The sequence below is a fragment of the Haliotis asinina genome, chromosome 8 (genome assembly GCF_037392515.1).
Source record: "Haliotis asinina isolate JCU_RB_2024 chromosome 8, JCU_Hal_asi_v2, whole genome shotgun sequence".
NCBI classification, from domain to species: domain Eukaryota; kingdom Metazoa; phylum Mollusca; class Gastropoda; order Lepetellida; family Haliotidae; genus Haliotis; species Haliotis asinina.
Genome location: NC_090287.1, coordinates 22,288,732 through 22,301,185, shown reverse-complemented (window position 1 = coordinate 22,301,185; position 12,454 = coordinate 22,288,732). Strand labels below are relative to the sequence as shown.

Below are 12,454 nucleotides of genomic sequence, written 5' to 3'. Positions count from 1 at the left end.
CATTATAAGCATCAAAAGTGCAATATTTTGTACTCAGGTCAACCACTCTCAAAACAAAGCAGCTGCGATACCAAACCCAGTCAGACCGGGTGGATATGCACTCAAGTGTAACAGAGAGTTTTCATTGGCTGACTCATTTGCCAATACGCTCAGCTGTATACATGCCTAATACCCTCCATTCCAAGTTTTTCTCATACAGATTTATATGACATGATATGAACATAATTACATGTCAGAGAACATTAATTAAGAACTGAATCCCCAATTCGTTATGTTTATGGTGACCTTACACAATATATTTTGTTGAAAGAACTGTAACAATACTGCAAGGATATTTCAAGAGACACGGTACACAGCTCATTTCAGTCTCTGTAAAGGAACTTTGAAAGAAAAACTTATGATAACACATCACAATATTTTGTATATGCTCACCATACTGATTGTTAGGCCTCAAAGGACAACGATGTGATAACATCAGTTCCTCAAATAATTGATCATGTTGAGATGTAAAACCAAATTGTGATTAATTTGTCTGCAATTGTGGTATTGCAGTTTAGGAACTGGTTCCATTTACTGTTTTATTGATGCTCTGTGAGGCCAGATGCAGTAATTGTAGAGTCTGTTCATCTGCAGACATGCGATTGTAGTTCTCATTGTCACAGTACTTAACTCTGTTTCCAGGCTTTTCTTCACCTCCATGAGCTGCAGCATGATTTCCATGGTGTGGTTGCGGTGTCATTTCTCGACCATCGAGCGTACATCACAGCAGCCGCTCACGGCCTAGACGAACCCATTCAGTCTGTACATCTTCTAGGACCTGAACTAGGGGGTATGATTTCTCTGCAGGCATTGAACTAGTCTGAAAGCCCTGAACAAAGGTGTAAGATTAGTCAGTAGGCCCTAAGATAGGGGTAAAGATTAACTGATAGGCCCTGAAGTATTGGATAACATTAATCAGTAGGCCCTTATTAAGGGGTAAGATTAGTCTGAAAGCCCTGAATTTGGAGGTAAGATTAGGTAGTAGGCCCTGAATTATGGGCTAAGATTAGTTAATAGGCCCTGAACTATGGGATAAGATTAGTCAGTAGGCCCTGAACTATGGGATGAGATTAGTCAGTAGGCCCTGAACTATGGGATAAGATTAGTCAGTATGCCCTGAACTATGGGATGAGATTAGTCAGTAGGCCCTGAACTATGGGATGAGATTAGTCAGTAGGCCCTGAACTATGGGCTTAGATTAGTCAGTAGGCCCTGAACTATGGGATAAGATTAGTCAGTAGGCCCTGAACTATGAGATGAGATTAGTCAGTAGGCCCTGAACTATGGGATAAGATTAGTCAGTAGGCCCTGAACTATGGGATAAGATTAGTCAGTAGGCCCTGAACTATGGGATGAGATTAGTCAGTAGGCCCTGAACTATGGGCTTAGATTAGTTAGTAGGCCCTGAACTATGGGATGAGATTAGTTAGTAGGCTCTGAACTATGGGATAAGATTATTTGGTATGCCCTTGAGTAGAGGGTTAAGATTACTCTGAAGGAACTGAACCAGGCTGTAGGATAAATCTGAAATGGTTGCGCAATTCATTTAATTATAACTGAGAGTTATAATTAGTCTGTATGCTTTAACTGAGGGATCAGATTGTATTTGGGGACTTCGACTAGAGGATTGAATTAGGCTGTGGGTTAATTAGTTTGTGCTTGACTTGAAATGAACATGTGAAAGTGAATATACAAATCTTTTAATGCATTGAACATGATTTCAGTTGATTGTCATCCATGTAGCAAATATTGCATGTCACAAGAAGGGAACCGTGAGATGGACGTTTAAAACAACAAATCAGATGAAACTGAAGGCATAACATAAATCAGCTATCTGACATACACATGCCACGCCATGCCACGCCACTACAAAAGAAAAAAAACCCCTAAAATATTTGTGAAGTGGACAAGGCTTCAGAGACTTGCAATGTTTCAAAGCCTCCAATGGTGCAGAGTGTAGGCTGGAATCTTAATACAGGCATTGCTACCTTGCTTTAGTCCACCTTACAGATTGTTATAAATGCAAGTTAAATATATGCTGCAAGCTTTGAGGACTCTAATTTGACCAGTAGATGGTGTCTGAAATGTTCTATTCCCTTTATCTCAAATAAGGGTCTCCAAAGTTCCTCTCACAACAATTTGTCATATTTCAAAAAGTAATGAATTGTGCAGTGATTTGAAGTTAAAGATGGTCAAGGGATAGATAGTGTTCAGAAACCATTCACCCAGAAGTTCACTAAGTGTCTTGGATGTGGGCAGGCATCAGTGAACTTAGTCTACCAGTAACCTTGTCAGTGTTAATAACTTGAAAAGAGTCACTGATTGAAAGATTTTCTCTCTTTCTTTTATAATTCAGAAACGTGGCAATCTGAAGTTTTCTGCAACTTCAGCAGATCAATATATGATGCTTATTTAAGCAAACACAGTGCAGTTGCCAGCTATTCATATAAATATAATATAAGACAATAGTTTTGAACACCTTCGTGCAAAATCTGCATTTTCTTTGTCGGTTAAAGTTTTTAAAGCTTGATATTGCTTCATTGATTCTATTGTAAGGTGAGCAATAGGAAGCATTACTAGTCTCTTCATGTATAAATCGTAAGGAATCACAACATGGTGAAGGGACCTTTTGTCTGTCATTGCTTCTATCACTGTCTGCTCAAAGACTAATATTTGACTTTATGTCTTGAGCTAATCGACCAATGAAGGTCCAGGTTAGAATGTATCTTCATGTAACCCATGCTTGCTGTAAGAGGTGACCAACATAATCAAGCGGTCAGGCTTGCTGACTTGTTTGACACATATTATCAGTTCCAAATTGTTTAGATCAATGCTCATGCTGTTGATCATTGGATTGTCTGGTCCAAACACAGTTACTTAAAGACCACTGCCATGTAGCTGGAATATTACCGACTGCGGCATAAACTCAACTTAACTGAGTCTGGAGCTAATCTCAGTAAAACTTCCCTAATTAGGCCTACTATGGTTTTAAATTCATTATAATTATTTTTTTTTAATTTGCTTTTAGGCCAGGCCAGACCAATTATTTTTCTTGTTGTACAGATTTTTGTATTCAGATAACCTAAAGTCAGGAGGGAAAATGATAAAAATAAAATCACCAATCAAGGTATTATTACTCAGTATTGTAAACCAAAAGTCACTGTGTTCTGTAATCTGATTGGTTGAAAAACATGATCAAATGGTATTAGATTCCCGGAAACTGCAAGACTATTCACTGCATATTTACACGTAAACAATTGTTTTGTTGTGTCATCAACAGTGGTGACGTCATTCAAATCATATTGTGACGTAAAGTTAGAATGACGTCACAAATGAGCAACTCCAGATGCTACCATGGGAACCAGCTGAAACGGCCAGCTGAGGACACTTTACTGCTGTACTCATACTCGATGTGAACGAGTGCAGACAGTAAAACCCCTTTGGTTTACTTTTTTGTTTACAATGTCGATAAACATCATGTGTTGGCCAATTTCCGGGTGTTATTGAGTATTTGAAGCTAACACCCGGAAATTGGCCAACACATGATGTTTATCTCCAAATTTTTCTTTGGGCAATTAATGGTGTGTATATGGGCAAAATACAATCTAATTCAGTGCTTCTTGTAAGTTTACATATTTGGCCAGTAAAAGACAGTAGGATTTTATTTTTTGAGCAGGGAAAATTTTTTTTTTTCTTAATATTATTGAAAAAATATGGCAGGCAGATCCGAAAAACAAGAAATAAAATTGATCTGGCCTCAACTGATAATTCAAGAATAAATGATCACGTTAGGAGGATGAGGTCTTGGTGCATTGTGTTGTCTGCAATGTCAGCATCAAAATTTGAGAAGAGAAGTTTTGAAATTTTGAATTTTGTCTAGCTTTTGCTCATTTTAGTGACATACTTTGGGGTAATGGAAGCTCCTGTTGGTTTAAACCCAGCCTACTTCAATGTAAGTTTCAAGTTGCAAATATGTACATGCCATGACGAAACCTAAACATATATATGTTGTGTTGCAGGTTCTCCTTCCTTCTTTGTTAAAAAACAGGATGATGATTCTCCTTTCATTAACACCATTGTCAATGTCACATCCCAGATACCATACATTGGATCAGGTAAGAACAGACACCATTGTCAGTGTCACATCTTAGATACCATACATTGGCACAGGTAAGAACAGACACTATTGTCAGTGTCACATCCGAGATACTATATATTGTTGAATTTAAAACATTCTCCTTACAATTTATATTTAAGGATTAAGTAAAATCTTATGTAAAGCAAATGTAAGAGGTACACATTACAACCATTTTCAAGATTATAGGGATTATTGTTACAGTAGGGAACATTGTGGAATTTTAAATACTTGAGGGGCTGGTGTAATTAGGTCTGAATGTTACTACAGAAAGTGTTTGATTAGCAATGCTGTGAGGAATATTTGTTGAAAGAAAGTCTTTTTAACATTTTGAAATGTGGACTACATTCAGTGTGAGCACAGTGGTGTCTGAATATGTTTTAAACAGGTTGAATTAGTGTCCATTATCAATGCTTGTGATAACAACAACTATGCAAGGAATTTAATAACTATAATGAATATTATTATCGCTTGCAGTGAGATTCCTGAAGACTGTATTCTTGCGTACTCTGGGCATGCTAATAGACGGCAAACTGCAACAGGCAATGCATGTAAGTTGTCACAGTTTTAGGGCTTGGAATTGTACCTGAATATGGGTCGGGTACAACTGGAATGGAGTCCTATTTCAAGGAATCGAGTACCTGGAAAGGGAGAGAACTCTGTAGTGACAAGGACATGTAACTCTAACCAAGAAGGAAATGGACCACACTCGCTAAGTTGAGTGTTCTGACTCATTTGGACAACCTCTATATTTATTGCAATTGCACATTAAGCGAGGGCACCCTCCTGAGTGTCAAAATAAGATTGTGGGAAAACAATCGTTTCAACATGAAATATGACATCCTCATCAACAGAAGCATTTTTTTTAGCTGTTAATTCTTAGATAAAGTTATTTTAGGTCTGCATTCACAGTGTACGCTTTATTGCATCAGTAATTCTTCCGTTATCGTCAGTAAATCAAACTGTACTTTTTATCTGGAGTTGTTCACATTTGTTCACACTGTCCATTGCTTTGTGATTTTCCTGTCCAGGGAGTTGACAGTTTGTAGTTGTAAGCGCTGTAGATTTCTAGACCCCCCTGTTAAATGGCAAAACCTGATGTACTTGCAAAACAATGAAAATGCGAGGGAAAACTTACATTTACTCTTATGCCACATGCGCTATCCATCGAGGAAGTGTAGTTGCTTTAGGGTAACTTGACATTTCATGTGGACAGCACTTCCACCCTGAATATATAGTTTAACAAATAATAATCTGCATATACACTTATTCTAATGAAGACAGGCTGTGTTCACTTAGATACAGATTTAGAATTATTTTGAAATGTTTCTTTTTTCATTTAAATGTGAAAATATAGCATTTAGCTAGTTTCTTTATCCATACATTCAAACAGAAGCATTTCAATTCTCTATTTAATAATCTTCAGGAAGTATGAAAAGTAAATCTCTATAAATATTTCATATACAGCTAATGAGTTGTTCACAGCTCTGTTTTAGTCTCTTTAATGTATAATAGGCAAACTGTACTGCAACTGAGTTGCTTAACAGAGTAAATTAACCAGTCTTCTCTGGTGCGAGGGAAGCATTTTGCTATGTTGCTCAACTCAGTTGCATTACAGATTGCCTGTCTGTATATGTCACTTCTCCTGTCAGTAAATACATCAATCAAATTTTATTCAGTGTAAGTTTACATAATGTCTACCTGTAAAACATTCTAGGTTCAGTTAGAATATTGGTAGTTGTCTACCAGTTGAATAAATAACTAGGTTCAGTTAGAATATTGGTAGTTGTCTACCAGTTGAATAAATAACTAGGTTCAGTTAGAATATTGGTAGTTGTCTACCAGTTGAATAAATAACTAGGTTCAGTTAGAATATTGGTAGATGTCTACCAGTTGAATAAATAACTAGGTTCAGTTAGAATATTGGTAGTTGTCTACCAGTTGAATAAATAACTAGGTTCAGTTAGAATATTGGTAGTTGTCTACCAGTTGAATAAATAACTAGGTTCAGTTAGAATATTGGTAGTTGTCTACCAGTTGAATAAATAACTAGGTTCAGTTAGAATATTGGTAGTTGTCTACCAGTTGAATAAATAACTAGGTTCAGTTAGAATATTGGTAGTTGTCTACCAGTTGAATAAATAACTAGGTTCAGTTAGAATATTGGTAGTTGTCTACCAGTTGAATAAATAACTAGGTTCAGTTAGAATATTGGTAGTTGTCTACCAGTTGAATAAATAACTAGGTTCAGTTAGAATATTGGTAGTTGTCTACCAGTTGAATAAATAACTAGGTTCAGTTAGAATATTGGTAGTTGTCTACCAGTTGAATAAATAACTAGGTTCAGTTAGAATATTGGTAGTTGTCTACCAGTTGAATAAATAACTAGGTTCAGTTAGAATATTGGTAGTTGTCTACCAGTTGAATAAATAACTAGGTTCAGTTAGAATATTGGTAGTTGTCTACCAGTTGAATAAATAACTAGGTTCAGTTAGAATATTGGTAGTTGTCTACCAGTTGAATAAATAACTAGGTTCAGTTAGAATATTGGTAGTTGTCTACCAGTTGAATAAATAACTAGGTTCAGTTAGAATATTGGTAGTTGTCTACCAGTTGAATAAATAACTAGGTTCAGTTAGAATATTGGTAGTTGTCTACCAGTTGAATAAATAACTAGGTTCAGTTAGAATATTGGTAGTTGTCTACCAGTTGAATAAATAACTAGGTTCAGTTAGAATATTGGTAGTTGTCTACCAGTTGAATAAATAACTAGGTTCAGTTAGAATATTGGTAGTTGTCTACCAGTTGAATAAATAACTAGGTTCAGTTAGAATATTGGTAGATGTCTACCAGTTGAATAAATAACTAGGTTCAGTTAGAATATTGGTAGTTGTCTACCAGTTGAATAAATAACTAGGTTCAGTTAGAATATTGGTAGTTGTCTACCAGTTGAATAAATAACTAGGTTCAGTTAGAATATTGGTAGTTGTCTACCAGTTGAATAAATAACTAGGTTCAGTTAGAATATTGGTAGTTGTCTACCAGTTGAATAAATAACTAGGTTCAGTTAGAATATTGGTAGTTGTCTACCAGTTGAATAAATAACTAGGTTCAGTTAGAATATTGGTAGTTGTCTACCAGTTGAATAAATAACTAGGTTCAGTTAGAATATTGGTAGTTGTCTACCAGTTGAATAAATAACTAGGTTCAGTTAGAATATTGGTAGATGTCTACCAGTTGAATAAATAACTAGGTTCAGTTAGAATATTGGTAGTTGTCTACCAGTTGAATAAATAACTTTTCTTTTTTATTCACACATTTACATCTTTGGTATAGGTGGATTAATGGAGGTTGTTACTAATGACTGATTTATTGCAGTAAGTCAAAGTAACAACGAGAACGAACGGTTCTGTGTTTTAATGATGATTGTAAGCAATGGTGTTACTCTTTATGTTAGTTAACAGGTGTAAATTAAATAGCCTAAGATAGCAGTGTCTTATTGCCATCCTTTCAAGTTTTCCAGAATAATATCTGCTAAATTCTGATTGGACATTCTGAAAGGTGACAAAAGCGCTGTGTTCTTTACATTTCCGGGTATTCGATTCTGATTTGGATAAGTACATGTGGGTACTCGATGCCATTTTTTCCTACCCATCCCAGGCCTACACAGATTGTTGGTAGTTGGTATTTTCAGATTTTCAGATGTATACAACTCTGTTTGAATATAACTGAGAGAGTGAAGGAGTAAGTTCAACACCACTTTGAACATTTTTACACTCTGAATGCATAAAGGGCTGGTGGGGCTTACAGCATTTGCTCATCACCTCGAAGACCAGGGTTCCATTCCCCCACATGGGTCTTGTGTGAAGCCAATTTCTGGTGTTCCCTGCCATGATATTGCTGGAATGATGCTAAAAGTGGCATAAAACATAACTTACTCACTCATTCAATGTATATAATGTAGAGATATATTGAACTAAAAAAGAAACTTCACATTTCCTTCACATCATGTCCATATACCAGATTTATACAGTAGCCACATATTTTCTCCTAACTGGGTGTGTTTTGGATATAAATAACCTATGTGGAGTTTAAAGGTCACATGCAACCAAAAAATCAATGATAATTAAAACACATTTATCACTTATTTGTGATATATAAAATGCATTGCTGATTAAGAAAACACAGATAAACAGAATTATAAGCGTATAGTCGCAAATCAAAAGTGCAATATTTTGTACTTGGGCTTACCTACCTCGAAACGAAGCAGCCGTGGTACCGAACTCACTCAGTCAAAGCTGGCGGGTGTGCATTCATGTGTAAGAAAGCTTTTTCACTGGTCACAGACATATAAGTGTCAATAAACCAGATATCTAGTTTTCTCTGTAACAGTCTGCTTATCACAATCAACAAGTAACGAGTACATTATTATTGTGTACACATCCAAGATTAGTCTACTCATGACCTCATACTGCGGGCAGGCATACTGTTTCAAGCTTAATGAACCTATTCACTGCGCCTGCATTATGAGCACAGTGCAGCACAGCTGTTGAAACCACTCTTTCCCCGAATGCTGGGGGAAGATTTGTGAATCATTTGAACTCTGATTTTGTGGGCTTTTTTTATCATGTTTTTTTTTCAATTTTATAGGTTGAATTAGCATTTTTGATGATTTGTTTCGGTAAGTGTATACCAAAAGGTATCAGAATCTGAAAAGTTGTGTTTTTCATTGCATGTGACCTTTAAATAACCCATGTGAAGTTTCGTTTTTGATTCAGTATATTTCAACATTGTCAGTTGTGTCATGTGATTTCTTCGTGTTATAGTTACCAATTTGATGAGTACAAATAAACTTTATCTGTGCAATGATTCAGTGCCTCCTTATCTGTTCTAGTGCATTCTCAAGATGAACAGCAAAATCTATGGTGTTGGAGGCTTTCAGTTTACCAAAGGAAGATGGCTGACCTTTGAAATTCTGGTAAAACCTTTCACCACTTTTACTTAATTCTTGTTGTGTAAAGAAGGCGAGCACCTTAAAAACTACTGGCAAACAAGGATAATCAACCTGACAATTGACCTGTATATCATGTATGAGTGCCACCCACTGGTGCTTGTCATTGTGAGTGAAGGGGTCCCAGGTTGTATGCGATTAAGTGTAGTGCATTACCAGCTTGCTACACTGACCACATGAAAGTCTTTTGAGCAAGGCGTATGCAGCAGTCAAATTCATTGTCATGCACTGCATGTGGACTAGCCAACATCTGCTCTACATTTCACAAACCAAATGGATTTGCTCATTGCCGTGCACCGCCTACTATTCTTAAAAGCGTTCTCTGTGCCGGTCCAACTTATCCTTGTTTGCCAGTAGCAATCAAGGTAAATAATGCACCGTATAAATTGCATGGGAGATATATGGGGAAATACTGCATTTTATATATGTATAAGTATACTTTATAAATTGTCTTATGTGTTAAATATGCATGCTGTGAACTATCATGTATGGGATATACTGCACATTATGAATTGTCATATGTGTTAAATATGCATGCTATGAACTGTGATGTATGGGATATACTGCACTTCATATTGTTTTGTGTTACTGATCAGGTATGGGCATGCTTCATCATGTACATCAATATCATTCTCTTCCTGTATATATATATAAAAAATATTATATCTGGAAACATCATTTTCTGTAAATCAGCACTTTGTATGACTGTTTGCAGTTGAAAAACATTCCTACCAACATCACATCAGTGACTTTAGATGGCCCTGCCTCGTGGGGGGTAAACGGTGCCACCATGTACAGCCTCACAGACAGCATCGTCAACTCCAAGAATGGTGACTATGTCGTGAAAGGCAGACTGAAGGTAATACACTCAGGGAAGCAAAACAAGAAGCACTACTAAAACATGTATTGTGTATCTGATAGGCATTACTTGATAGCAGCGCCCATCCTCAGATATTTGGGTCAGATAACTCACTTGCCAGCAGTGTGCGAAATACTTCAAAATGTTTCTGGCCAATCACTCTAGCTATGCCTGAAAGTTAGTACTCCACAAAATAATTCTACTAGCCTGAAATATGAATGTGGAAACTAATCAAAAGTTTTAAAAAATAGATAAGAATAAGATACTGTCATGACATGGCACAGGTTTCATCATTTAGCTGTTAATATGCTAAACATATTTTACTAGGCTACAGTCTTACATGATATAAAAAGTGTATTATAACTTACCGAGTTGGAGAGAGTGATATGTTTACAAAATATCCCCATGGAAAATCATTAGCCAGTGGGGCAGCATTCTCTTCCCACAGAGGTTATTCCTGTCATATCTTCCTACGTACGTAGGAAGATATGACAGAAGTAACCTCTGTGGGAAGAGAATGGTGGGGCTGGTGACTGTGGAGATTTATTGGCCGGACTGGATTTTTCGTAGTTGCTATTTTACATACTGTTTGTCAGGCACCATTTACTGGTTGCACTGGTGCTTGAGTATTGAGAGATACACAAGGCCGAAGAAATAACATTTGCTGAAATTCCCCCTCTCGGTTATTTGATACAATTTGCAAAGATTATTTCTGTTAGTATTTTAGTTTCTCCTTTGCATTTTTTTTAATTTATTTCATTATAAATTGTCCTTAATATAAGAAAAACCTTATTTAAACTTTTTACATACTGGCCACATTTGATATTCCATTGGAGACGTTCTTTTGCAGCTTGGTTAGTATCAGTTATATTACAACATATATTTTGTTGTAAATAATGTAACATAATGTAATATCATTTGAAATTTACCTATGAGGCATAATGGTTCTTTGTCAAAACCATCTACTGGGTATCAGAAATCTTGTACGAGTGACTTCATCACATGGGTGGGATAGCCGAGAGGTTAAAGTGTTCACTTGTCATACCTAAGACCCAGTACAATTCCCCATATGATTACAATGTGTGAAGCCCATTTCTGGTGTCCCTCTGCCAAGATGTTGCTGGAATATTGATAAAACCATACTCACTCACATCACTCTCATCACTCTCATTCACTCACTCACTCACTCACTAACTCACTCACATGACTGAATGCTATGAGTGCTGTATATTCTTCATCACAATATACATAGCTGATTGTGTATGTAAATCATAAGATATTTTTAATTCGATATGGACAGGATCTGAGCAGTGAATTCCTGCTGGCCCTTTGGAAGGGATGGATCAGTGTGAAGGTCAAAGCTACTGATGATAATATCATCAAGGGCAAGGTAAGTGTAGTGCTAATGACACTTAAACAATGTGTTGTCACTCTCCAAGCATGAGAGTGTTTAGCTCAGGTTTTATAGGGTTCAAAATTTAAGACTGTCCAAAAGTGGAAGGAACTAGCACTCCCTTCCACAATGTGCTGTCTGTAGTTGAGGTTGGAACAGGCTCAAGAATGAAAATAGGTCCATTCATGATTGCTAGTTAAAATTATGAAGTACTAGTAACATCGTCTTGACCATATCTCAGTTGCTTCGTTGTGACCCTCAAGATGTCTGGGGTGGTGGGGTAGCCTAGTGATAAAAGTGTTCTCTCATCCCACTGAAGACCTGGGTTCGATCCCCATGTGGGTACAGTGTGTAAAGCCAATTACTGGTTCCCCCTGCCTGGAACATTGCTGATTGCTGTGTAAAACTCGTCACTCACTCAACGTGTCTGCTGACTTTGTACCATTTACTTCTGTCTTTCTTCCACAGCTGACCTCTCCAGGGATCTGGTACTGTACACAGCTTGAAGGAGCACCGTGTAAGTCTTGAATAGGTAGACCACGAGGTACTCTTCAAAAGTGAGGCAAAGGATGATTTAGTATTTTGTTGTGTGTTCAAGAAGGTTTTACAAATGAGAATTTAGTATAGATACCCAGTAACCAGTGACAATCCGGGTTAGTATTTGTCTTCAGTAAAACATGCTTTTCGTAAGAGGCAACTAATGGGACTGATTTGGTTGCCACATGCGTAGATTGATGGTCATGATCTTGATCACTGGATTGTCTGGTACAGACTAGATTATTTACAGACTGCTGCCAGATAGCTGGAATATTGTTGAGTGTGGTGTTAACCAACCAACCAACCAAGATACCCAGTAAATGTTTGATAGCGTTCAAAATGACTGGTGAGATTTGCTGAATAGTTAGATTCTGCATGAGATGCTGCTGGGGCAATCAACAAAATACTTGGGTATCATAATGCCCGGACTGATGGTTTGTCTGGTCCAGAGTTGATAAGTTTGCTGATGTAGCTGTAGTA

At 36.9% G+C, this 12,454-nt stretch overlaps 1 protein-coding gene across 1 annotated transcript in view; it reads left to right on the top strand.

The window, feature by feature from the left end:
- Positions 1–12,454, top strand: part of LOC137294848 (uncharacterized) — a 93,732-nt gene that overhangs the window by 76,453 nt on the left and 4,825 nt on the right. The window contains exons 11-17 of the mRNA XM_067825975.1: positions 682–829; positions 4,059–4,154; positions 4,652–4,725; positions 9,069–9,152; positions 9,901–10,044; positions 11,345–11,434; positions 11,906–11,954. Of these exons, the coding sequence (XP_067682076.1) occupies positions 682–829; positions 4,059–4,154; positions 4,652–4,725; positions 9,069–9,152; positions 9,901–10,044; positions 11,345–11,434; positions 11,906–11,954 (685 nt within the window). The remainder of the gene's footprint in view (positions 1–681; positions 830–4,058; positions 4,155–4,651; positions 4,726–9,068; positions 9,153–9,900; positions 10,045–11,344; positions 11,435–11,905; positions 11,955–12,454) is intronic.